At 41.2% G+C, this 26,217-nt stretch overlaps 2 protein-coding genes across 10 annotated transcripts in view; one reads left to right on the top strand and one right to left on the bottom strand.

The window, feature by feature from the left end:
* IFT88 (intraflagellar transport 88) overlaps positions 1 to 7,310 on the bottom strand; it is a 49,567-nt gene extending 42,257 nt beyond the window's left edge. For 4 of the 9 annotated variants that reach the window (XM_030042704.1, XM_030042705.2, XM_030042700.1 and 1 more), the window contains exons 1-7: positions 7,080 to 7,166; positions 6,257 to 6,350; positions 5,175 to 5,237; positions 4,373 to 4,429; positions 2,643 to 2,696; positions 618 to 681; positions 472 to 541 (exon numbers count right to left, since the gene is read on the bottom strand). In XM_030042704.1, coding sequence (XP_029898564.1) covers positions 472 to 541; positions 618 to 681; positions 2,643 to 2,696; positions 4,373 to 4,429; positions 5,175 to 5,237; positions 6,257 to 6,346 — 398 coding nt within the window. In that variant the 5' untranslated portion in view covers positions 6,347 to 6,350; positions 7,080 to 7,166. Of the gene's footprint in view, positions 1 to 471; positions 542 to 617; positions 682 to 2,642; positions 2,697 to 4,372; positions 4,430 to 5,174; positions 5,238 to 6,256; positions 6,351 to 7,079 lie in introns of all 9 variants that reach the window. The other 5 variants (XM_030042706.1, XM_030042702.1, XM_030042707.1 and 2 more) reach the window with 5 other exon arrangements.
* Positions 7,311 to 14,318: 7,008 nt separating this feature from the next.
* The window catches only part of CRYL1 (crystallin lambda 1), a 60,325-nt gene continuing 48,426 nt past the window's right edge, over positions 14,319 to 26,217 (top strand). The window contains exons 1-2 of the mRNA XM_030042653.2: positions 14,319 to 14,452; positions 17,033 to 17,140. Coding sequence (XP_029898513.1) covers positions 14,334 to 14,452; positions 17,033 to 17,140 — 227 coding nt within the window. The 5' untranslated portion in view covers positions 14,319 to 14,333. The remainder of the gene's footprint in view (positions 14,453 to 17,032; positions 17,141 to 26,217) is intronic.

Genomic DNA, 26,217 nt, shown 5'->3' on the forward strand with positions numbered 1-26,217 from the left:
TGTTCTCAGTGAACTCCCCAACATTCACAGCAGCCTGCAAAACTTTCACAACCTCAGTTTTACCTCAAGTGCTGAGGTCAGAGTGAACAGGGAAGATCAGCAGGCAAAATCCCCCCAAGTTCTTCCCAGAGAGCTGCATGAATCATGGTGTTCCTTGCCTGTCACACACTCTTCCATAATCCTCCACAATTCTATATAAGTATCACAGTGTTTGTGTGGCAACAACTACGTCCAGGCTGCTGAGCTACAGTTGGAACCAGAAATCACTGAAATCAGATGTTCCTGAAAGTCAGTGCAACTGCTCTGGTAAGTTAGCTAACCACATGCATAAATGTATGTGGCATTATTCCACAAAGTTAAGAGTTTGGCCCCTCAAGGTTTTGTAACTGCCTGGATGTTTTTAAACTCTACCCATGGTTGTTTTTTTGGTGCTGTTAATACTGAAATAATTTAATGCAAAACTAAACAAACCTGTCTGAATTTTTCATTTCCAGAGGTGGAGCAGGACCTCTTGCTTGGCCAAGAGGATCAAATGAAGAACCTGCAAAATTAACAGAGTACTGAAAATTGTAAAATAACATCTCCCTCTGGCAGCTGATGATTACTACAAACCATACCTCTCATAGCTGCCTTAGTGTAACCTGCAGCATGCACTGCTGTCATTGGTCGAGCAACCCCATCCTTAAATAAAAAGGAAGACATATTAAAATAATCTTCCTAAAGAATAGATTGTGGACAGTATGGACATCAGTTACATACAACAAAACCTTTAAATACAAAAATCAGTTGTTACCACCTCAGTAAACTGAATATTTTAAAAAATATTTTCTCAAATAAGAAAAAAAAAAGAAAATTTTTTTCTCAAATATTATACATCATGTAATATGGGATTGTTCAGCCTTGAGAAAAGAAGGCTTAGGGGAAACCTTATCACCATGTTCCAGTATTTAAAGGGTGGCTACAGAGAAGATGGAGACTCCCTTTCTACAAGTAGTCACATGGAAAAGACGAGCGGTAATGGGTACCAGTTACTCCTGGGGACATTCCGACTGGACATAGGAGGAAAATTTTTCACAATGGGAACAATCACCCATTGGAATAATCTCCCCAGGTAAGTGGTGGATTCTCCAACATTGGACACTTTTAAGATTCAGCTGGACAGGGTGCTGGGCCATCTTGTCTAGACTGTGTTTTTGCAAAGAAAGGTTGGACCAGATGATCCTTGATGTCCCTTCCAACCTGGTATTCTATGATTCTATAATAACTGTCTACAAAGTAGAGGAGCAAACACTATTGGGAAACTGTAACTGATACAAAGGAACACTTTCTACTTTGTGTAGAAATTTGTAGAATTTGTATATATTAAGAATACTTAATTTCAAACATCTTTTATTTTTAGAAAATTCTTAAAAATTGTTCATCTTGAGATCTGTAATGTATTCTAGCTTACTATCACACTGTTTCAGAGCTCAGCTGCTTTTTAAATTTTTATGGACAATAAAGAGAATCCTACGAGATTACGGATCAGAATGTTTTATCTAAACTTTATCTAAACCAAGAGAGGCACAAACAAACTACGATTTTTTTGTATTTTTAACTTATTACCAGACAATGCCTCCCAACACAAGAATCTCTGACCCCACCCCATGCCAGTTTATTAAACTTTCTTGTCAGAACACTGTCTGCACTAATAAACCTTAATGGCCCTGACCAGACTCACCTGAGGCCTCCAGCCATACACCGTACCCATGGGTCCAGGAGCTTTATTTAAGCTCAACCCTGGTCCCTCAGCCCCTGCTTGAGCTTCGTTGGAGGACTACTGGTTTCCAAATCAGCCACAGCTATGCCTAGCCACAGGTTCCCTCGATCCAGATTTCAACCTGTGGACTGACCTCCTGGATTGATCTTAGCCTTGCCTTGTCTCTATAGACCTGGCCAGTGATTATTGGTCCTAACCCTGGCTATGCATCGACCTTTTGGCTTGACCTTGGACCTGCCTCATCACCATGATATTGCCTTATGTTCTGGACTTTTGGTTGGACATGGCCACCATTTCTGGGTGGATCCTAGTTGCCTTGCTCAGGTATTGCGGGACTGGGTCCTGGCTGGTGAGGCCCCTGCACTGCTGGCCATGCGATTTCCCTCTAGGGTCCTGGCTTGCCTTCCCTTAGGGAGTAGCCCTACTCTTGATGCTTCCTGATAATTCCTGTTTCTCGCCTGGGCTGACACAAAAGAATATAGTGGCTATAGATATATTGAACATTAAGCCAATATACTTAAGGGCAGTGATGGGAAAGTCATTGGTAAATTGTAGCAGATTCTTATTAGTCTATAAGTACATAAGAGAAACATGAAAACCAGAATCTAACTTTCTCCTATTTCAATGGAAAATTATTCTTTGCATGTCAATAAGTGTTAAAAAGCACTCCACTGGTACTGCTTCCAACCGTGTGCTCAAACAAAATACTCATCACAACCCTCATGCTTTCTGATAGTAGTATTTTCAAAAAAGGACAAATTAAAACAGTGTAATAATTTGTATTATTTCAATGAACTGTTAAATATTTGTATCAAACCCAAACCCTTATCAGAAAACTTCAGTGTTCCAAATCAATATAAAGTGTAAATATTGAAACTTTTACCTGTATAGCTCCTGTCATTGGTCTTCCCATAGATGAAGTTAAAGTTGCCTTTGACTACAAAAATAAGTAAATTGTTTGAAACTAGCACTCACAAAGCATTAGAAGCCCGTAAAGGCTACGCACAGTCTTCTCAACACTGAGTTTTAATAGCTGATCTCTCACATAAGTTTATAGCAAAATTCCCATTTGTGTTATTTGTATGCAATATACTTCCAGTGCCTGGCAGACTTAATGATGTTGAACATTCCAGCACAAATTCACAATATTGTTTTTTATGTATTTGGACATTTCTGTCAGACCTTTTATAAAAACATTACATAGAAATTTATCTGAGGTGGTAGTACTTTCCATTATGAAATTACTACCTTTAATTTCCACAAGATACTTCAGTAAAATTCCAAGTACAGCTGATCAGAGATGAATATAGGGACAGATTTTAAGGTATACTTTCATGAAGATTTATTTTACAATAAATACAGATATACTTTGAAACTGCCAATGGATATCTTTTCCATTAGTTGACATGCTGCATGCTGTCCTTCTGTAGTAGTGTTAAAAATGTAAAGAAAATGTGAAATATTTAGTAGTAAGTTCTAAACGTTGCTACAGATATACAATACAAACAGACAAAAATAAAGGGTTTCAGGCCATGAAAAAGTATTCCCCTAATTCCCACTCAAAGGCCTATGTTTAACTATTTTACCCACTATCCACCACTCATTGTGGCTGTTTTTCATTTTTTCTGCTAAGGCTGAATCTACATCAACAAGGACTGTAGTGTAGAAGCAGCAAATCTGCAGAGTGAAACAGGTAGTACTGTGGACTGGACAAAGCTTTGGAGGTTTCTAGCTCTACTAATGCAGATAAACGTTTCAGTGTTTATTATCCTTAAGAAATGCCTTTTTGTGCACTCCTTTAACAAGACAGCTTTTCCTGTCACAGTGTGGTACTACACTAAACATCTGCAAATACAATTGCTAATAAAAAGCAGTCTCAAAAGGAATATATGCAGAGCAGGTAACAGAAGGTTCAGAGTAAAGGATGTATTTCAATGTCTTATAATAGAATTTAGGTGTTCTTGAAATTGCTACCCAGTTAACTTGCGTAAGAGATCTAAAGGAATGTGATCTCCCTTCTTTGTCATAAAAGTTACAGGAACTTTATATTTAAGAGCACTGTCATTTCAAATTTGACTGAGACAGGCTAACAGGTTGAAAATTTATTGGGATGAGGGGACAGTGGATGTATCACTAGTGGATAACTTCTGTTTCCATAGAAAACCAGGTTAAAGTGTTAGTTATTTAAGAGCTACAATGGGTTAAGTATACCAAAGAATATAACCAACTTTCTCTGATCAAACTAGAGGTGATTTGAAAGCCTGTATTTTTCAAGACTGAATTTCACCTTAACTTTCAGAAAACTTTCTGAGCCCAAATAACAACCCATGCAGTTCCCTCTGAAAAAAAATCAGGTTAATAGCTTGGAATCTACTGCGTTATGCAGTATGGAAGTTGATTTGTAGTATGGTTTGGGAGAAAAAGAAAAAAAAGAGGAAAAAAAAAATCAGTAACCATGCCTTGACCAAGTGTGGCGTTGTGATCTAATTAAAATTAATGAATACATGTAGTTCACTGGAAGGAAATACTTAGATAAAAAGAGCTCACTTTGTGCAAGGGATTAAATGGTAAATACCTCATTTTCATTAAGAATACAACAGAACAAAAACATACACCAATTCCAGTAGCTAAAGGTCTTGAAGCTGATGTACCAGGAATTTTGGCTGTCACCTAGGTGAAAAAAAAAAAACAAAAACCAAAAAACCAACAAAAACCACCCCCACCAATTAACAACCATATGTATTAATTATCATTCTTTCTATATAGTTTCTATAGTGAATTCATAGAAATAATGCTCCAATTGTTATAGAAAGGATTCTCCTCGTAGAACCAGATTATTCTGGCAAATAAGTAACATACACAGTTTCAGCTCTTCTTTAGATACATAGCATGCACTTCTAAAGTGCAGGTGCCAACTTTATATTTAGTTTTGAAAATTGATATAAGATTAAGTCACAGCTAAATGAAAGTAAGAAAATTAATGTAAATTACATGGATTTACAGAGAAAAGAATGATCAGAACAATAACACAGTTTTCTAAATCCCACTATCTAGTATGTATCTCAACCTTATAATTTCATGCCAGAGCGAGTAATTCTATGTGTAGAATATTAAACAAAGTCATTTCAGAATATATAATTTTGCTCTTTAACACAGTTTTATCTCATTTTATCAAACAAGAATACACATTTTCAACTAAAGTTCCTTGTTTGTTCTAGCTTAACTACAGAACTTAATGGACCTTGTGCTCTGCTAATCTTTTTCTTATTTTTCATATAAAGGCTGTATCTTCATGTTAGTAGCAGACAAAAAAAGACTAAGACATTCCCAAGATAAGTTTGTACCAGTGCTAAAACCAGAGCCAGGGCTTTAGAGAAGGTCTACACTATTGCAATGTATTTTAAAAGGTACTCACAGGGGGTCTTCTACCATGACTTGTTCTTGCTGCCTGTTGAAAAGCTACATCATTTTCTAAATCCTAGAAAAGATAAAATAAATATATCAACCCTTTTAAAACCACAACACCCAAAGCCACAACTCCAGAACCTTATGACTACTGAAAGCAGATAGGCAAAAAAACCTCAGTTCTTATTCTAAAAATACTTGACTTGAAGATAACTGAATGACAGGTTTTACTGACAATAAATAATGATTATATTATTTGGTCTGTCTTTTTTGGTATTTCAGATTAGGAAATGTAAAAACTCATTATTCTCTGAAAAATAAAAACACACTGAGGAAGCAGAGCTTTAGCGATAAAATGTAACATGAAATTTTATTTCTGTCCAAAAGCTTACTACTAGTACTATTTCAAAATTTTTAACATTAATGCCTGTCATGCCAATACATTAAGATATCTCATGTCTCTGGGGTCACGCTCCAACTCCCATGAATTTGTCATTGGAATTTCACACGAGATGCAAAGTCTTGCAACACTGGCCCTGCTTTGAGCAGGGTAGTGGGTTTGCACCAAATGACCCCCTACTGTTCCAATTCCACTACAGCAGCAGTTACCAGAAAGTGGTCTGCAGGGTTACCGTAAGTCATCACAGATGCTCTACCGATTGCACTGAGGCCTGCAGGACTCCACTCTACTGTTATCTCCTTCAGCTGCAGCACAGTAAGAGATCAATGACCTATTGACCAATAAGCAGCCTCTTTTGTCAGAAAACTTGCTGCTGCACACTGCGAAACACCACATTGAATGTGCGTGAAGGTGAATATGGCTTTCAAATAACTAGGATTTTATACTTAATAAACTCTAACCATTAAAGCGTATTAGATCTGCTGAGATGCACACAAGTATTTCGTTGGAATAGAAAACTATCAAAAAAATAACTATTCAAAAAGGTCTTGGTGAAACTTTACATATTTCTGGCTAAATAAAGAAAAATTCACTTCAAAGCAGTAGTATACTTCTGCATTACTGTACCACATGTTCTTATCTTGTACTTAGAAGCTAAAATCCTATGTGTGGGAAACAGCAAATATTTTTACCTCTGTGTCAAACGTGGGATTATAATCATTGTAGCCAGAATAAAGATCATCTTCATCAGCCTCAGGAGCCAGATGCACATTTTGCATCATTTTCCTGTGAAACATTTAACATTCCAAATATTATCTTGGTGGTTTTATATAAATCTTTAAAAATGTAAAACAGAATTAGTAATAAGGTTTACAAGTTCAAATGAGCTCCAGTTTCATTTTAGTTTTTAATTGCTGTCTTTGAAACTAAAAATAAGCTATGATTAGTCATAAAAACTAGGGTTCCCCTATAAACAATATTAAATGGCACCATTTCACAGAATTGTATTTTGTTAGGTATTTATACCACTGTCATGAAAATTGTTTTAAAGATATTTATCATTAAAACTAAATGATCATAACAAGTAACTGTATTACTTTTAGAATGGTATCTTGACATTCGATTTAAGATAACTCTCTCATATTCTAAAGTTTGCTTTTTTTTATTAGGCCAAACCATAGCAGTCAGTCTAATAAAAGATATCTCTTCTAGATTCAAATATTCCTTCCTTCCTTTACCTGTGTCCTTACACCAACAGAGGCACAGCTATTCTCTATATGCAACATTCTTCATATAATTTTGCCATTTCAATTCAAGTGGTTTTTAAAAACTAGAATTAAAGCAGCTTGGGTTCCCATGTCTTCCCTTACAAATACTTTAGTGTCCAATACAGCTGCATCCACCCTGTGGTCTTCCCTCACTGATAAGGCGCCCTCTCTTTGCCTGGCTACCTATTTCCGTAACAGTCTTAAGAAGGGAACGTTTTACTTCAGCTCTAATAGGAAATACATGCACTTTAGCAAGGAACCCTCAGCCAGGACGAACCGGCCCACACCCCACCGAGGGCCAGTTCCTCTCCACCGGCGGATGCCCCCCCCGCTGCCTCCCACTTGGCGGGGCCCTCCTCTAAGCCGTACGCCGAATCGCCCGACGCCGAATCTCTCCTTTTTGCGGCTTTCCTCCCTCAGCGCCCGAAGCGGGGGGCGACGGCGGCGACGTCCCCCAGAGCGGATCCGCCTTCTCGAGGGCGGCGGGAAGGCACCGCCGCGCCGCACCCAGCGCACGGCGGCGGGGCCGCGCTGCCGGGCAGAGCGCGGCAGGTCGGCGACAGGCTCAGGGAACCGGCGCGACGGTGCCAACGCCGCCTTCCCCACGCCGAGACGGCGCACACAGCCTGCTCTCCGGTCGCCCGCGGCCCGCTCCCCCTGCGCCGAGCGCGGCGGAGGCCGCCAGGCCCGGCCCGACCCGGGCCGCGTTGCTAAGGGGGACGCCGGCGGACGCGGTCCCCTACTGCACCGCGCCGGGCTGGTGAGGGAGGAGAGCGCGGCTGGGGCCGGGGCGCGCTGGCCCGGCGCATGCGCAGAGCCGCCGCCGAAGCCTTTGCCCGTGTGTGGGCGTCGCCTGCCGTGAGGGGACGTTCCCGCGGCAAATGGCGGCGCAGGAGGGGGCCTGTGCTGGTGGCAGGATTTATCCCCGCGGCTGTCAGAGCTGCCGGCTCGCCCGCCGCCCCTCTGCTTCCTGCTCGGGCCGCCCTTGGGGCGGCTTCGCGCCGGAGTAGCTTTTGACTCTGTTTACCGGGTTGGGCGTGCTTAGTCTTGGGGTTAAAAAAAGAAAGCCGACCCTCATCTCGTTTCTGCAGATTAAACAGCAAGAAAATTCAGTTCTCCAAAATGTGTAACTGCAGGGAGGAACCCACACAAATTCAAAGATTTCCATGACCATCTTTTAGATGGGAAACTACTGCTCTGAACTCTTCTGGACAGATTTTTCAAGTGGATTAATGTTGATCACTGAGCTAGAGCTAAATGCAAACTAAATTTGACTTCTTGTTTGTTCTAGGACTCGCTCCGAATTGATGCTGCAAACATTTAAACATGCACTTAATTTCCTGAGTTGGGTTATGCATATTTCCAAGATGGGAGCCTGTGTGCTAAGGAATAAAAGGTGTGTCACATAATGGATGTACAAACAAATTTTGTTTCCCCCTACGCTTTCCTCGTCTTCTGGAACAGGAACACAAAACCTCTGTGAAGGATGGTGCTCTCGTCAGACTGCCTACTTTTAGTCCACAGGATAAGGAAAACATAAGCGGAAACAAGACCTGTTGTCTGCTAGACATTGCTTTGCTGTGTGCAAATAAAAGTCTGTGACGTGGATAATATTTATCAACTTTAAAGGGAAAATTATTACGATAAATGAGTTAGTGTTTCCAAAACATTAAATAGAGAGCAATTAGAATTCAGAATGGGGGAAAAATTCTAGACTTCTTGATAATGGGGAATTTAGTGTTACAGGATCATAGAATAATTCAGGCTGGAAGGGACCTCAGGACATCTCTCCCATCCTTATACCTAGTTTAAATTTCTTATGTGTCTCTTCCCAAGAGTAAAGCCAACCTGCTGTCATTTTATGGTGAAAATCAGTATTATATGCTATAGATTTGCTATCGTGAGAGAAAAGCAAATCTGCCATGGTCAAGCACGTGACTTCTTGCACAGCTGTCAAACCTTGTGCTTGAGCACGCGTCCCGTACCTGAGAGTACCCCAGACCATGTTTCTTGAGCTCCAGGCTATTGCTGGCCCATGCCCTCTGGAGTGTGGTAGGCAGGCATGGATCTCAGGCAGCAGCTGGCACCTCCGGGCAGAGACCTACCTCATCGCAGTCACCGCTCACTCTCAGAGCGCGCCATTTTTTCCTGTGAGCTGAGAAATCTGCTGTCAAAACTGAAAGTTTCAATAAAAAGTCAGTAAAGCTTCCCATCTGCCATAGTCTGTGAAACTAAATAAAAAATTAAAGGCCTTAATGTCTTAGGAAAAGATGATTCCTACTGCCATTTTTACTGCTTTCTCTTCGTTGGTATTTTGGAAACCCTGACAAGTGTCAGCTGATTTGCCCACAGCTGATTTGCCACAGGTGAAAGTTCCCCATGCCTAAATGGGAAACAGAATAGAGCAGGGATCTCTGAACATGCCTACAGTATTTTTGAGAGAGAAGATATTTTATGAGGCCAATTGTAAACTACACCTACTGCCTTATGCTAACGGCATAAGAAAGCTGCAAAGATAGTATACAGTGAGTGCGCTGTCAGTCAGAACACCCCTTTTATGGTCAGGGTTTGTGAGCATTATGCAATGTCAGGGCTTTCTGCTGCTCACCTTCTTTCAGCCTCAAAGTCCTTTCTGAAGAGATAAGGTACAGGGGATACGAGTGAAAGGTCTTTCTACTCCAGCTCCCAACAAAAGAAACAAAGATAACGTAAAGAAGTATTAAGACATTATCACTTCTTGCATTAACCTGTTCACGTTCCATGGATGAACCACTTTCACATAGAAACTTCAGACTTGAGAGCTTTGGATATGAGAATTTTATACCTGAAGTTTCTGGAATACAAGTATTTTGCAGAATAACAGACTTCAGCTAGGAAAAATTTTCAGGTGACTGACTTGCCACAAATGATGAACTTCAGCACCAGAAATATATAAACATTTCCAGCCCCCCTTTTCTGCTTGTGACTCCTCATACATAATTGAGCTTATGGTAGGTATTTAGATTTTTCTGATTGTCCCTGGACACATTCATATGTATCCAAGCAGCAGGTACATTCTGTGGCAAGAGCCCTAGCTCTGCTACCCGGCTTGTCTATACCGGGCACCTGGGCATACTGGTGCCCAGCATATTCTGATGTTTCGGCCCAATTATCTAGGGCAGTGGAAAGAAGGCACTGTGATAGGGAGGCAGTGCACCTATCTTGTAAATGAAATGGTGCCAAGGCACCACTGGAATCTGACCATGTTCATATTATCAAACTTTCTTACCCTCCAAAATTGGGTGTATACATTCAGACCAGCTATTGGAAGTGGTCCCTGGCCTGTACGGTCCCTGACCATACTGGGAATTGTGTCTGGTCTGTGTTACAGCCTTGATACTCTGGGCTCATTTATCTCATCAACAGATACATACTGCATGTTACTGTCCTCTGTTATCAAGTGTATGAACAGTATGGGTGCTAGAATCTTTATATATCAGCTCATTATTTCTGTGCTGATAAAAACACCTCTATAGCACTTTTTAACATAAAGTTCTTCCAGTTAATGTTTCCTAACATAGAAACAGGTAAGTTAAAGAAGCCTTTTGGCTCTTGTAGGAGATTTAAAAATGAATTTTGTATTTGTGATCTCTGAGTTGTTATGCATAAACATATATAAATTACATTAAGAGAATTCAAGTTAGAAAATAAAGTTTCTAGAGCTACTCTTGATGCAACGATAAGTACAAGGATCAGAATGTTTTCAGGGTTAGGTTCTTAATGAGGAATTAATTAGGTAAAAATATAGCATTATATTGAAAGTTTTTAAAACAACTATTTCAGAACAGATCTAAAGGCAGAAAATGTTCAGTATAGTTCTGCTCTAAACATCAATTTACTATATAGTTTGTATTTAGTAAAGCAAGTAAATCAATTTACATACAATTTGAAAACAAACAAAATGAATGGAAGAACCTCACTATGAATAATACGTTATGAATAATGTATATGTTGTAGTTTGGGTTTAAAAGACATTTGCAACAGGAAAATTATCTTGTTAACAGGTATTTTTACTATTAAAGGATATAAATCCATCTAGTTTTGCTGAATCATGTTTTTGTAATATCTGTTTTACTACTATTTACTTTCTGATTCCTGCAAATAGCTTCCTTAAGAATCAGCATTTTAGCAATATTGGCAGTATTTGCATCAGACCATTTGCACTGTGAAAGACCACCTAAATTAACTGCATGTTATAATTAAAATTATAGTTTTAATTGTAGCATAATCTTAATATAATCACTAGTTATAACTGCAGTATGCAAACCATTAGTTAGAACTCTACAGAATAGGAATAAAGTTATTAAAATAAAGCTATCATATTTAGGCATTATGTTTTCTGAACCATTAGGATCACAGTAGCAACGTACCATAGTCCATTACAAAAGAAATGTACTTACTGGTTGCTCTGGTGAGCAAGTAACGTATTAAACCAATCTAATACTTAACAAATGTGAACTATGCCTCTGTTTTCATCCCATGCCAAAAGCTCAGGTTAGGACACTGTATTTTAGAAGCATGCAATTCCTTTATTTTCTGCAAGGGGGAATTTACATCTCCTTCATATTCCACCTCCCTGTGGCTCACAGTTAAAGCTAGTTATTTCCCCTTGTTTATTACATGACTCTTTTATACCGTCCTACTCCTCCCCTACCGTAAACCCACCTCCTCTCTCCAGCCAGTAGCAGATTTCAGCTCCTCACATGGGGAAGAAGGGGAGCATGCTCAATAGAAAGAGACTAAAAACATGGAGGGATCAACTCTGCAGCTCCCAACACCAGTCAAGACTGCTTCTACTGCTGTTGGACTTAGAAGAAAGAATATATATGCTGGTGAGTGCATATTTGCTCCACTTGGGCCTCTCCTGCTGCCAGTACAAGCCCTACTTTTCCTTCTCTAATGGATCCCAGGACCTTTCACCATATTATTGGTTATAGGTTTTTGATGTTTCTGGGCTGAGGTTCCCATCTAGGTTGCAGAAGAGGGAGGAGAATCACTGTCCCTTATTCGTACTTATTCGTGCAAGTACTGGGCCTAAAAATTCTTAGCTATTACACAAACATGAAACTTTGCTCTTTTTTTTCAAACCCTATTTTCTTCCCTTGACTTACACTTCTGAGAATTTAATTCTTTATATTTTTCTTTCTTCTTGCAAACTTCTCTCTCCACTTTTGATCTGTTCAGTTTGGACTCACCAGTGTGTCTGGTCACCACAAACAATGGGGAATATGGCTGCTGTCATACCCTAATCAAAAAACTAATGCAGATCTATGTGGCTTTGTCACTAATATATGGATGATACTATAGTTCAGATTTCATTGCCACAGACCTCGTTTTGTTCACCAACAGAACTTAAAGGCCCTGTAATTGCTATTATCACAACTGTGATTGGCTTTCAGACCCCTATAGTAACACCTCCTGAACAGTTGTAACTTGATTCTCCTGAATCCATTTGTCTATCTGTAATGCGTTTTGTCTCTAACAGTGTATTACTTAACACAACTTAAGATATAAATACACATCTTAGGAGGTCAAAGAATATTAAAATAACTGATAAGTACTTCCAAATGGGAGTGATGGTGACCTTGTTCTGAAAACCATGTTTCCAAAGCCCAGGAGACATTAGTTTTATGTTCTAGGAACTTGATTTTTTTCTTTGAAGTAAAAACTTGAGTATGCATTGGTTGCTTCAGTTACACTTTGGCTAGGCAAAGGTCTTTGTGTTTGTAACACATGCCAAATCATGCCATTTTGAATTAGTCTTCAAAGGAGCAAAATTGGTACTTGCTACAATCATAAAACAATGCTTTCTACACCAGCCTACGCAGGCTGTGAGCTGCAGAACTGGCACGGCCAGACGTCCCCCATGCTCCTGTCCCACTTCCTTAAATCTTCCTGTGGCCCCGTTATGGCCACTTTGCTCCACCTGCATGTTGCAGCTACTGGCAGGTCTCTGGGTACATGGGTGGTGGTAAGGTCAGGAAGTGACAGAGGTCCTGGTTTGGTTTTCCACCTGCTGTCCATTGAGTGGTCTTAGTGAAGCCTTTAGGAATTTGTACTTTTGAGATCTCTGTCTCCTTGTTGAATGTGGCTGGAATTAGCAAAGGGCTAGTGAGAGGGATGGATGGACAAAGTGATTATGTAGGTCTTCTATTTTATTTTTTTCTTGGAAACTAGAAGAAATTGTAGCTAAACAAAGGTTCACTGAACTTTGTCAGTAACTATGAAACATTTATTCTGGGAAGAAATGTATTAATTTTCAACTTAATTTTTTTCAGAATGCCAGAAACACAAGAAAACTTGCAAGTATTTCTAAGCTATGTTAAGAGTACAGTAATATCATCTTTGATAACAAGTAAGCATTTAAAATGCTAACTTTTGGTTTTTTTCAGGAATACCCAGTATGATTATAGAGCAATCTGCGTATGAGTAGGAACTATACAGAATTAGAAAAAATGAGTAATGCCACGACAACAGGAACAGTAGATGTTGTAGAGCAGCTTAAAGAATCACGTTGACATTGTAATGTCACATTTTTGCACAATTTTAAAAAGTTTTTGTATGAAAACCAAGGACAGCAAAAATATATTTTCAATTCAAGAAGAAACTCTTTTTAACAATACTAAGGCCTTGCTTAATGTGAAAAAAGTATGGAATTAGTTTCAAATTTGAACTTTACTTTGGAATTCATTTGTGCCCTTGTCAAAAAACAGAGAGCAACGGGGTTTGATGCGTTCTAGTACCATCTCTGGCCAAAGCACGATGGGGTCTTTGCATCTCCAAAGGTGGCTGTGAATCCCAAGGCCCAGACCCTCACAAGTGTTTCAGTTTCATTGGGAGCTCACCTGGGGGCACCCGGACACCTTCGATTACGAGGCCATAGGGGTCCACCCCTTTTAACGGTAGGGTAAAGCCTTGGCCTTTACCCAAACCTTGGCCTTGTCCCACCCCGAAGCGGGTATAACAGGCAGGGCTCCGTCCGGGCAAAGGCCGCTCTCGGCCCTCGTCCTGCAGGTGACCACCCTCGCCTGCTGCCGCTCGGTGCAGCCCGAGGGTGAACACGCAGGGCCTGTCTCTTCACGGGGGCCGAGGCAGCGCTGCCGGCGCACGCACGCAGGACCGCTGTGAGAGAAGGTGTCGTGGCCGTGCCCCCCGCGGCCTGTGGAGCACGGAAGGAGGCGAGTTGGGACTCGGCCCAGGTGAGAGCCGCCGGTAGGTGAGGGGGGGCGGGGAGACCTCTCCGTGTCCGTGCGGGTGCGGGGGAGAGGACCGGCAGCCCGTGGGCGACGGGGCCCGCTCTCGCCCGGGCGGGGGCGGCCGCTCCCCGCGCCGCCTCTGGGCGGGCTCTTTCCCCGTCGGGGAAGCGCAGGCCGGGCCGGCGGCTCGAGGAGCGGCCGCTGAGGGGCGCGGCGCGGAGCCAATCGGAACGCTCGTAGCAGGAGCCAATGGGGGCGGCCGTGACATGGCGGGAGCCGCGGGTGGGGGGCGGCCGCGCATTAAGGCAGAGGTGGCGGTAGCGGCGCATCTGCCGGTCCCGGCCCCCGCAGGCATGGAGCCCTCGCAGGTTGCGATCATCGGCAGGTAAAGCCTTCCCCCCTCCCGCGGGTGGGTACAGCGCCCCGGGGAGGAGGTGCCGGCCCGGCCCGGCCCCCAGGGGGCTCTGGGAGCGGCTGGCCGGGGAGGTGCAAGGGGCTCGGGCGCCGCGCCGGCGAGGTCCGGCCTGCGGGGCGGTGGGTTTGCTGTCCCCGCCGTGGCAGGCGTCGGCTGTGGCAGCGAGGCGCTGCCTCGGGGCGGTCGGTGGCTTTCGGCCTGGGTAGCCCGTGCTGGGGAGAGCAGGGCCGGGGCGAGGGAGGTCTGGCCGACTGCGGGTTCCTGCGGCTGCTGGAGTTCGGGAGCCTGGGGGGCAATGCACCTGCTTGGCTCATTAGAAAGAGTGGCTCTGCTTAGGTCCCTGACAGCTCTGGACTACTTTAAAAAAAAACCCCAAAAACCCCCCAAAACCCCGCCACAAACCAGAACAAACAACAAACACCTACAGCATCTACTCGAAGTTGTCCTTTAGATCTGAAAGACTGCTGCCCCTTTTCATTGTAGTGTTGTGTGTGTGTAAGTGCAAGGGTGGAGAAATCCAAACGCAACTTCAAGATCCTGTTTGCCAACTACGTCAAGAAACTCCAGCGTTTTGTTCAGGCACACCTGCAGTGATGCTTTCTTGCCGCAAGACACAGCGGTATTTCTGACTTGTGTGGGAATGCATTGTTTCATCCTCCTTTTGAGCTAAAACTGAAGTTCTCTACTTGAACAATAATCTGGTGGGGAGAGGAAAAACCTGCCAAAGAGTAACAGCCCCCTACTTGCTGCTGTAACTCTGTGTTAAAAGCGTGGGTTGCAACGAACTTTATCAGTGAGACCACTTGAGGTCTGGGGACACGTGTCTCAGCGCCGTCATGCGACGGTGGCAAAGCTGGCTCTCACTGGTGGCACTCGGGGAACTCGTATTCGCCGTAGGCGTGCGAAGGGTCGGAGAGCTGGACTTATTTTGTACGCTCTGTAGTTCAAAAGAAAAACAAACCCCACAATCCTAAAAACCTGTATTGAAACAATAAAAATTTTGTCGAACGCTGATTTGAGGAATTTAAAAGTGCAATTTGAAAGAGATAATGCGAGTTATAAAGATATTGGTAGCTCAGATGTGCTTAAGTGATCCAAATGCTTTTATTTTAAAAGTACTGGTTACCCAGGAGGCTACAGTAGCTAACAAACCTTGACCCATACCTTACCTTTTCCTTAAGTGTGCTTGTTCTGTACTTTGCCTGAGAACATCTGAGATCTGGGCTTACTACAGTGAAATTGTGTGTGTGTTTTTTTTGTTTTAAAGGGTAACCGTTTTGAGTGAGAACTTACTGTCTGCTTAACAATGCTAAATGCAAAGTTTTGTTCTTTTTTCTTTTTTTTTGTCCCAGTTATTTCCACTGATTCCTGCTGTTTCCTGCAACTTCCTGTTTTGTTCCTTTTTTTTTTAATATTTAAACTAAAGGCTGAACATGTTCCTGTTTTCTCTTCCTTCTTTTCTCATCTGCCCAATTGCTTTATCTCTGACTTTTACTCCCCTTTTAATCCTTTATCAATGCCCTAATGGCCTTGTATTCTCCAGTTGCCAGAGGTTGTTTAAGTTTAATGCTACAAATACAGTGATCTCAGAAATGACAGGAGATGCCTGTAATTATCAAAATCCCCACTGTGACATTCATGGGTATGGAGTTCTGCTCTTGTCTTTGTTAAGGAGATATTTTTTTTTTGTGATCTCAGGTTATTTAAGCTTACTACGCTGTTCCTCGGTGCTTCCGTTTGAAGCGGCTGATGCATGTTATAAATCTTATTGAGTTAAAACCTGCATTGCTTTAAGAGACATGATAAAATTGTCAGTTACTGCAAGTTTCCTCTATGTATTTCTCAGTAATGTGATTTCACCAAAAGATGTAGGCAGACTGTTCCTGCATACCTCCAGCATGGTAGGGTGCTTCATCTAAAAAGAAGGGTAGTGCTAGAGGTCAGTAGGTAGAAAAGCAGTATCAAACCCATAGTTGGTTTTTTGGGATTGTTTTGGTTTTTTTTTTCCCTTTTCACATGCTTATGGTACTTCCTGAATTGTAGAGGACCAATGACTTTGGTAGCTGGGCCTTAGGTTTTCTGATCATCTTTGAAGCAGGATCCTGAACTCTTGGACTAATGGGCTGGTGTCTGTCTTTAGACTATGAACTGAACAGATGAGTTTAAAATTAAAAAAAAAAAAAAAAAAAAAAAATCTCTTTAACGTAATTCCATGCACCAACTCCAGGTTAAGACTGCAGCTGACAAAACTGTTGATACTTGAGTCCAGTGTCCCAAAGTAGTGCTTCCTACTGTTTTGAATTCTGCTGTCCTTTTTCTGTTTTTTCTTCCTCATTTATCTTTCTTCCAGCTCTCAGAGAAGCTGCTACATGGCTAGCAAAGGATATTTCTCTGTTAGAGAGAGATTTGTTTTTTACCAATATGCAAACGATCTTTTCATCAAATATTGATGAGTCCGAGCTCTGTTTTCCTTCTTGCAATGCTTGTCAAACCCCCTTCCCCAAAATAAATTCTGCTTTATTTATTAGCTGATACTTGTTTTCTTTTCAGCGGACTCATTGGTTGCAGCTGGGCCATGGTGTTTGCTGCTGGAGGCTTCAAAGTGAAACTTTATGATATTGCACAACAACAGCTAACAAGTGCACTGGAAAACATTCGGTAGGTCACCTGTTTTGAAATGACCAGGATTGTAATGAAACTGTGGGAATTATGAATGAACAGGCACATCTTACTCTTTAAGGGTACATAGATTCTTAAGCTTGGAAGAAGGCTTTAACTTAGAAGTACAGGTCCTGTTAAGGTCAGAAGAACTATGTTCCCAAATCTCTCAATGACACTTCTGAAGAGCACTTTAATTCTTAAGTAGTGATTTAAGAGCTTATGTTTAGATCCAAGTTCTTGAAACAATGTTTACTGTGATTAGTTTGTTCATGTATTTTAAGCTTAGCTTATAGAAATAAGAGTTTTTGCGTAGAAAGACAACAAAGACTTTCAAAATGGAAGTAGGTTAATATGGATTGCTGAGGAGCCCTGCTACAATTATTAGTATTTCATAACTAGAATTTTTAAAATTCTTAAACTAATATTTTTTGAGTCCTAGAAGAACAGATGGCTACTTCCACTAATGATGCAACTGCTGATTCGTTATAGGAGAGGCTGGGAAGCATCTTTAGAAGGAGCAAATCTGAGAGTGTGAACACAAGAACAATTGCACTGCTTCAGACCAACAATCCTCCAGCCCTGTACTCTGTTGCCCTGTGGTGCTATGGCTAAAGGCACATGCTCTCTTGGTACATGACAGAGCTACAAGTTCAAGTTCCTGCCTGTCTGCTCCCCTCGCCCAACCTTTAGTGCCTCTAAGTTGCTTGTGTATTCAGTAACTCTAACTAGATTTCTTCCAAGTGTTTCTCTAACCTTCCCTTGAACTTGCGTAAATCCTTTTGTGGCCTCGTTGCCAAAGGACTTTGTGTTCTGCAGGTTTACTGCTCTCCTCATGAAGTACTATTCCCTTTTGGCATGTTGCAGCCTGATTGTGTTCTGTAACAAGGCTTACAGCAAGGAGGTGTGACTTCAGGAGCCCCTTGTAGGTCAGTTCAGTTGTTGGAGTTTAGAAGTTAAACAATATGTGATATCTAGTGAGGTTTGCTAAAAAAGGCTTGATAATGAAAGAGGGGGGGGGGAATTTATCTCCTACAATTTTTTTTTTTCTTTGTTCCCCAAACCTCTCTTTCCTGGTTGGTGTTAGTCAGACTGAACGTCTCTGTTGCTGCACCTAGATGACAGACACTTCTGTTTTTTTCAGAATCGCTGTCATAGCGGTAGCCTTAATGGATTCTGGATTAGTGTGGAGGGGGCAGTTTTGCAGTCTACATAACTAAAGACAGCACTCACCCCTAATTTTTTCTTTTTCTAATAGCAAAATGAGGACTTAAGCTTTCTAAGGCTTTTGGGTTGGGAAAGTGAAGCATAAGATGTCATGTGTAATAGGATAGAGTGCTGTTTGGGTGTGTCTGTACTGTCCTGTGCCTGCATGTGCTGCTGCCCCGTAGGAGTTCAAGGCAGGTTTTGCCTTTTACATAAGGTGCTCTTAACTCAACTTATAATTAACTTGTATGTTTTGGCTGTTGTAACATCCTGGTTAAAAAGCCTAGTTTCAGGACAACATTTTTGTGACAAGAATACAAGCTATGCAGTTTCTTTCACCAGTATTTTAATGATTGTATCTATCAAAATATGGTCAAACTTGAACTTCTTTGCACTGATTTCATAGCACACAACCTGCAGTAAATCTCTCTGAGTTATTGATATGATACTTGTGTGAGGGCTGGAGCTTGAGTGGGTAACAAGGGCTCGCAGGAGAGAGCAACTGACAAAGTCAGCTGGTGGCTACTTGTCTGGACTTGCTGGGCTTTGCTTTTCTTTTTGTCTCCAGATAGCTAGTACTTTTAGGGAAGTTTTTAGGCTTAGGGTTTCTGTGGGTTTTCTTGTTTTAGTATTGAAAAGTATTTGTTCCACTCTAGTCTGCAGTCTGTGAACTTTTAGTGTATGAAGGTACTCTACATATTAAAGAGTAACTGGGGCATACAGAGGACTGTTCGTAGTTTCCCTTTTCTAAACAAGTGGGATTTGAGTAGTAAACAACATTCACTTTACTTTTAAAAGGAGATGATACTCCTTTGGCAGAAATATTAAATATTTATTAACTATTTTATGTGGTGGACTCTTAGTACATTGACCTGTAACTTGTTCTGAATTTATATACAGGACATCTTGAGGTTCATTTACCTAATGAATTCAACTGTCACACAACCGTAGGTGGGCAGTAGGGGTGTGTAGTCCTGCAAGAGGACTGGAATGAGACTGGTATGGACCTACAATGATCATGAGAGCCTGCATGTATCTATGGAAAATCTGAAATGTACTCTAAATTTATTCAAAAGACTTTGGTTATGGGTAAAAAATAAGATTAAAGCATGGAATTTGGATCTACTGAAACAAGTGGAAATATGTATCATGTTGCCACAATATCAGTAGACCAGATACAGAAGGAAAAGGAGAGTGTGTTTACTAAGGCCTACATGGTATGATGGATTTACTACCTATCTACCTATTGCCAGACACATGGCAGTCAGTGCCCTGGCATACAAACAACTGCACATTGGATTGAACTGGGTGTACCGGTGGCATTATTAACCAGTGTCTGCTCTAATGGTACAACCTTTTGTTCTGTTGGAGAAACAAACTAATGAACAGCTTTATGCCACACTTGACCTACTGAATACATGCTGTAGTAACCTGCCTTGGAAAAGGTAACTTTTCATATCCAGTATGCTTTTTTCTGAGTCAGTGTGATTCTGGTTTGAATGCAAGATTGATAAACTTTAAAATAATGAGAGTTAGAAAAACAAGTAGTACCCTATTCCTGAAAGTAATCCTAAAACATATGATGCAGAAATGCTTTAGTGCATGCCCCCCAAAAAACCTTCAAGATTCTTGTAATATGTAAACTTTTTTTGAATAGTTACTGTGCTACTGTTCTAAACATAATTATGGTGCTGATAAAGGCTGATTAATTACAGTGGAAATGCTGTATTTTTTTCCCCTATGTAACTGGTTCATGTATTATATAGAATAGTTTTTGCATGTATAGTGAAAGACTATTGCAAGGGGAGAAAGTTCAGTTGACTCTGAAGAGGACACTAAAACTTGGATATTTGCGCATGCATTCTGTGATTTCTTTCTAGAAGTAGATGCTGGTTAAATATGGTATTTAATGAGATACAAAACTGTATCTCCTGCAGGACACAGGAGCAGGTAACGGGTTTTAATATATGAAAAACAAACAGTTGTATGCATAAAGGCTATAGCTAACTAAAGAAAAAAATACTGTAGAAGATCTCAGGAAGTAGTCTATGCTAAAATACAAAGACAAGATTATTTTTAAAACTACATTATTATATTCAACTGCACTAAACAGTACATTATACTAGAAGCTCTTTTCTATCTTCTGATCCTTCCTTTCTTCTCTTAGCCCAAGTAGAAAAATTTTCTGGGACAGATTGAAGTTGACTTTGTGAAGTGGTAGTTGTATCTAGGGATGTGGGCACGTAGAATTACTATTTTTACTTTTATTACATAGATAAAAGTGAAATGCAATAGTAGTATCAAAACATGGAAATATTTGGTTGGAAAGGAAGCAACTTTGACCCTCTATTAAATAATAGGGACCCTCTCCCTTAAATTAAATTAATTTAAATTTTAATTAATTAAAAATGAAAAGAAATTATTAGTGAGTTCCATTCTTCCAGAATGGACTTCTACAGAACTCTGCTTTCTGAAAACTGGTAGATGCTGCTAAGGTTGCATGGTACTGAATCTAAACTCAAAAGTGAAGCTGTTCAGTGAGAATTACTTACATGTCAGCTTTACCTGACTATAGGTTGCTTTTCTGCATGCTTCAAAGACATTGGGCCTTTAAAGAGTTGGAGCCAAGCAGTCTTGAGATCAGAGTATCACGCTTCCTCTTAAGTATTCATTTAAGCCTAACTTTTATTGGACTTGATACATAGTAAAATGTAGTATTGCCCTAAGCAACCTTAACTTTTTCTGTACTGTAGGAGCACAATTGCTATGAAAAACAAACAAGATGCAGGGGCTAGAAAAAAGTAGCATTTCCCTGCCCACCCTTGGCCAAGTGGAGAGAAGTTCTTTAAGAGTTCCGTACTGTTGTGAATAGGGATCTGGAACTTGTAATGAAGTGCCTGATGTATGGCAGGTCACAAGGCCAAGGAAGTAAACCATATCTATGCTTATGACTTCACTGTAGCCAGTTTTGAAAGACTCTTCCCCCTGTAACTCAAGCTTATCACCTTTCTCTTTCCAGGAGGAGACTAGTCTCTAGAAAAGACATTTGAATGAACATTACTTCTTGCTGTCTGGTGCCCTCCTATGCTTTGTTTGTATAAAAAGGGGAACAGCTTACTGGATTGGTTTTGTAGCACGAGGAGTACACTGATAAGGCTTTATTCTCTTTTCCTAGCTCATGGCATGTTCCATGGCTGTGTGGTTAGATACTTTTCCCAAGTTGGCTTCCTCTGCCAGTCTCTGGTCTGTATTGTATTGACATTGTGTTTGTATCAAGGGCAAAATGCAGCTTGGCTTAGGTCTTCCTTGGTAGTTTTATATATCTCCTTTGAGGGGACACCTTTTAAGTAGACAATTCTTATCAAAGTATATTTTTATCGAGTGGCACAACAAGCTTGTGCTAAATCATAGGCTTGATTCTACCTTTCAGTTTATCCCTCCCCACAAGTGCAATTAACTGGATAGGGAAAATTGTTTCATTTGCAGAACTAACTAGAGAATGTCTTAATAGGTTTTGGAAGGGGATAGATTCTGCCTTTTGAAGGGTTCTGCATGGCCATTCTGTAGTTGAAAACACCTCCAAAGGGCAGTGTTGTCTTCTCGCTTCATTCCTGTGTGGCAGCCAGTCCCCTGAGCAGCTAGAATATATGATTTAAATAAGACTGATTTTTGCAATTACAAAGGCTATGTGTTGAGAACAGTTAATGGTGTTGACATTTGCCTGGTATGCAGAAGTAACAGGTTGTCCAAAAAGCTGGTGAAATCTCCATCCCTGAAGGCTTTCAAGGCTTGGCTACACTAAACCAAGGCTAACCTCATCTCATGTTAGCAATAGTTCTGCTGCAGGTGCAGGCTGGACTGGAGACTTCCCAGGGCCCCTTTCAGCCAGTGTATCTGTGACTGTGTGGGAGACCCAGGTTTCAGGCTGGGTCTGCATGGTCAGAAGCAGGGATGTGAACTGTGGGTCTCTATTTTAGGTAGGCCGACTTTGGTTTTGGTGAGAATTTCCATCTTGAACCTAAACTTAAAACAAACAAAATATTAAGAACCACAGAAAATGCTTCCTAGCAGGAAGGTTTCCCAGCATAAACTTGTTCAGTTCTGATGCCAAGATGCCAAAAGAATCTTGACAAACCTAATGAGTGAACTTATTTAGCTCACTAGATCTGGAGACAGCATTGGAATTGATCTTCTAAGGGTCAGAAGGGACTTGTAATGAGTTGCATACCCTGCTCAGACTCAGCAATATTGGCAACTCTGTGTTTACCATGGAAAAACATAATGACTGTAACTGCATTTCCTGTTTAAAAAAAAAAAAAAAAAAAAAGTCTTTGCTGTCGTTGCAGTATCTGGTCTGTGTAATGCCAATATAGACATCCTCAGAGTGCCAGGGCTAGAAAACAGTTTGTGTGTGTGATAACTTTAGGAGATCTCAGAACTTGTATGGTGTGCATCACCATACTTTTGTACTATGTCCCGGCTCCCCTGTTTTCCTTTGCTTTGTGCCTCTTCAAAACTGTGGCAAATGCAGATGTGTAACTCTCCCTCTTTAATGTACTGCCATTGCTATGGATGAAGTACATTTGACAGCGCTGGATCTCTCTTGTTTGAACAAAAACATACATACTTTCATGGTCCAGCTTGTACTGCTGTTTCAAGAAGACATAATGTGTAATAAGTTTTCCGTGGTGGTGTGTTGTGTGCTTACCTTTAGTCTGGGGAGAGCAGGAAGAGGGAAGGTGATTGCTTATGCATTCACATGGCCAATTGCAACTCAGTATTAGCTGCTTACTATTTGGCTGTTGCATGTGTGGACAGTGAGCTGGTCCCAGTATCGGGGGCTTTCAGTTGTCTGCTTGGTCTGTTGTGTCTCAGGGTAGGTATATGGGGCTGGTGATGGCTGGCTTATTTTTGGCTGGGTTTTTTTGCTGTGCCAACTACTCTCTCATTTATCAGACAGGACTAGATAGCAGTCTGGTGCCATGACTGGTTCATGGTCCTAGTCTTTGGGCAATGGTGGTTGCCTGAACTTGTGAAGAATAATAATGGTGGTGTCTTCTCTTCTTTCTATTCTTCTTGCTGGTTTGGGCAATAAGTTTGTGATTAAGTGGTCTTTAATCTTGCAAGTATTTGCTTGTTCCAGCAATGTGTGCTGAGTAGTATGACTGCCCAATAGTAGTTGTGGATAAAGGTGAGGCAATGGGGTGTGAAGAAGATGGCTTAAGTATTAGTATTGCTTGCAAGGTCCTTCTGTAAAAACTTTTAGAACAGGATTTGTGACCATGAGCATCTGGGGCAGTTTATGTGATCAGGGGTGTTGTTATAGATTGGGGTGCCTTACCTTATCTTGAAGCAAATACTGGCTCACTTCCCAGAGTAGTGTTGACATGGGCAGTCAGGTACAACAGTAAAACTCTGGAGGTAGGCAAAGTGTGGGCTCTAAAAGGAGGTAGTATTTTCTTAGGGGTGCGAATTCTTCATGTCAAACTCTTCAAACTGTGCACACCATACAATTGCAAAGCGAAGTCCTGTGGTGTGTTCTATTGACATGGCTGCAGTGACCTCAATCTGTGGTCATCCTCAGGGATGATTATCCTGAAGTCTAGGCTGCTTTGAATAAAGAGTCATCCAGTAGAGGTCAGTGGTGTACTGCTGTATGTACAAAACGATCTGTTTGTGCCTTAATGTATGATAAATACCAGGGGAAGCTCCCTTCCTTTCCCACAAAAGTGTGGACAATATTACCCCAGGGGAATATAAAGAGGGTTTAGCATTTGGAAGAGTTAAAATTAAATTGTGGAACAAAAGAGCCAGAATGTCAACAAATATATTGGTGAGGGGGGGGGCAAAAAAAATTTTCCTGGGAGGGAAGGCCAAAATTCAAGTAATGCACAAGTTCTATTTCCTATTCCATGCTTTAAATAACTATACTAATTTAAATAAATGGCTAGCATGAAGATTGGTGATGTTAACAGGAAGATTTTTGTTTAGGAGGAAGAATCAGTCCAGCCTTAAGTTTGAAAGTATGACGATGATGGTTTTGCTGGTTAATTAAGAAATGGTGTTCAATGCACAGTGTAGTGGATAATGGCTTATGACAGAGGAGCAGAAATGATGGGATGGTCATCACTGGCAGAGAAGGAAAGGTATGGAACAGGAGATGGGTGCTGCAAACTTCTGTAAAAACTTGTGGAAGAAAAAGAAAAGTCAGATCTCTTAGTCTCATTCTAGCCTTTTTGAGTCCCTCAGTTATCAGTCATGGAGTTGAGTTTCAGAGGACCAGGGAGGATGAGACGAGTGTCATATTGCACAGAAAGTGAACAAAAACTTCACCCTTTTTTTTGGAGAAAGAAATAATTCTGTTGTAGTCTCTTCAAGTTTAAGTTCCGCTTTTGTTTTTTTAAGAGCAATGCACAGCCTATGAGCAAGAAGAGGGTGCTGGATTTAGGCATGTGCACCTGGGAAATGAACTTCTGTTGAATGGATAGTTAAGACCTTTTGAATTAGAGTAAATGGCTTCAAGTTGTACCAGGGGAGGTTTAGACTGGATATTAGGAAAAATTTCTTCACCAAAAGGCTTACCAAGCATTGGAACAGGCTGCTTAGAGAAATGGTTGAGTCACCATCCCTGGAGGTATATAAAAGGTGTAGATGTGGCATTTAGGGACATGATTTAATGGTGGACTTGGCAGTGTTAGGTTTACAGTTGGGCTCAATGATCTTAATGGTTTTTTCCAACCTAAATGATTCTATGATTGGTTCCTTACCATCTCGCCTCACAAGGTGTGAAGGAGTCAGAAGTTTGGACACTCTAGTTTAGGTGCACCTTTTTCTTTACAGGTGAAGTACTGGTACCTTTAGTGTGCTGGAAGCCTTAAGTCTTGGATGGAACTCCTGCCTAGCAAGCTTTGGTGTACCCTGGCAGGTTGGAAAATGGAGCTGAAGCTTCCCTTTTCCTATTCTTTACTGCGCAGATTGCTCAAAGGCAGAAGTCTGTGCGTTCCAGCCATCCATTTTCTGTGGTGTTAAGAAACCAAACGGGGAACCGATCCAGAAACTTGATGGATTTCCTACTTATTTCTGTGATGCTGCCTGGAGGGGTGTGTGTTTGAGCACTCCCCGCCCCCCCCCTGCTTTTTGTAAACAAAACTTAGCAGAAAATAATTTCTGACTAGTTTAGCTTTGGATAGGAAGGGTCTGGATTTTTGAGCCTAAATCTGTTTTTGAGAAAAGAGGCAGAAAGCCATTAATGGAACTCTTTTCATCGGTTTTGGACTGCATAAACCGGTAGGAATACTAATTTTGGCACCAAGTCTAAGGGATTCCAGGGAAGTAAACAGGACAGACCTGAGCAGTGTCTAAAAAGCGTATGACTCTTGGCTTCATTTTCCAGCTGAGAATGAATTGAACCTTTTCAAAGCTCTTGTCTAATGTAAACAGAATGCAATGCTTAGCTGTTTACCCAGGCGTGCTCTAAGAGTCAAAAATCATTGTCCATGATCAGCTCTGACACAAATAAAGAGGAAGTGCTAGAACTTGCAGTACACAAATGATCATCTGGAGTTAATTGCTGAAATAGTTCATTGAAAGTTAATGCTTGTAGGAGTTAGCGCTGTGTGTGCACATGCATGTAGATTTTTTGTTGTTGGTTTTGTTCTTCCCAATTTGAAATATGGGTGCATATTCTGGTTTAGAAGGTGCACTGTCACCTTTATCAGCTTCAAATAGAGCCTCTGTTGACATCTCACCTACTCACTAGTTATTGGAAATTCATCTATTTAACATGCAAAGTCCATGGTGATCTGAAGGTATGTTTCTTCTGTTGTACTAAACCAGGAGCAAGCTCTTTTGTTTGCTGGGAAACAAATGTT

Source organism: Aquila chrysaetos, chromosome 19 (genome assembly GCF_900496995.4).
Source record: "Aquila chrysaetos chrysaetos chromosome 19, bAquChr1.4, whole genome shotgun sequence".
Lineage (NCBI taxonomy): Eukaryota > Metazoa > Chordata > Aves > Accipitriformes > Accipitridae > Aquila > Aquila chrysaetos.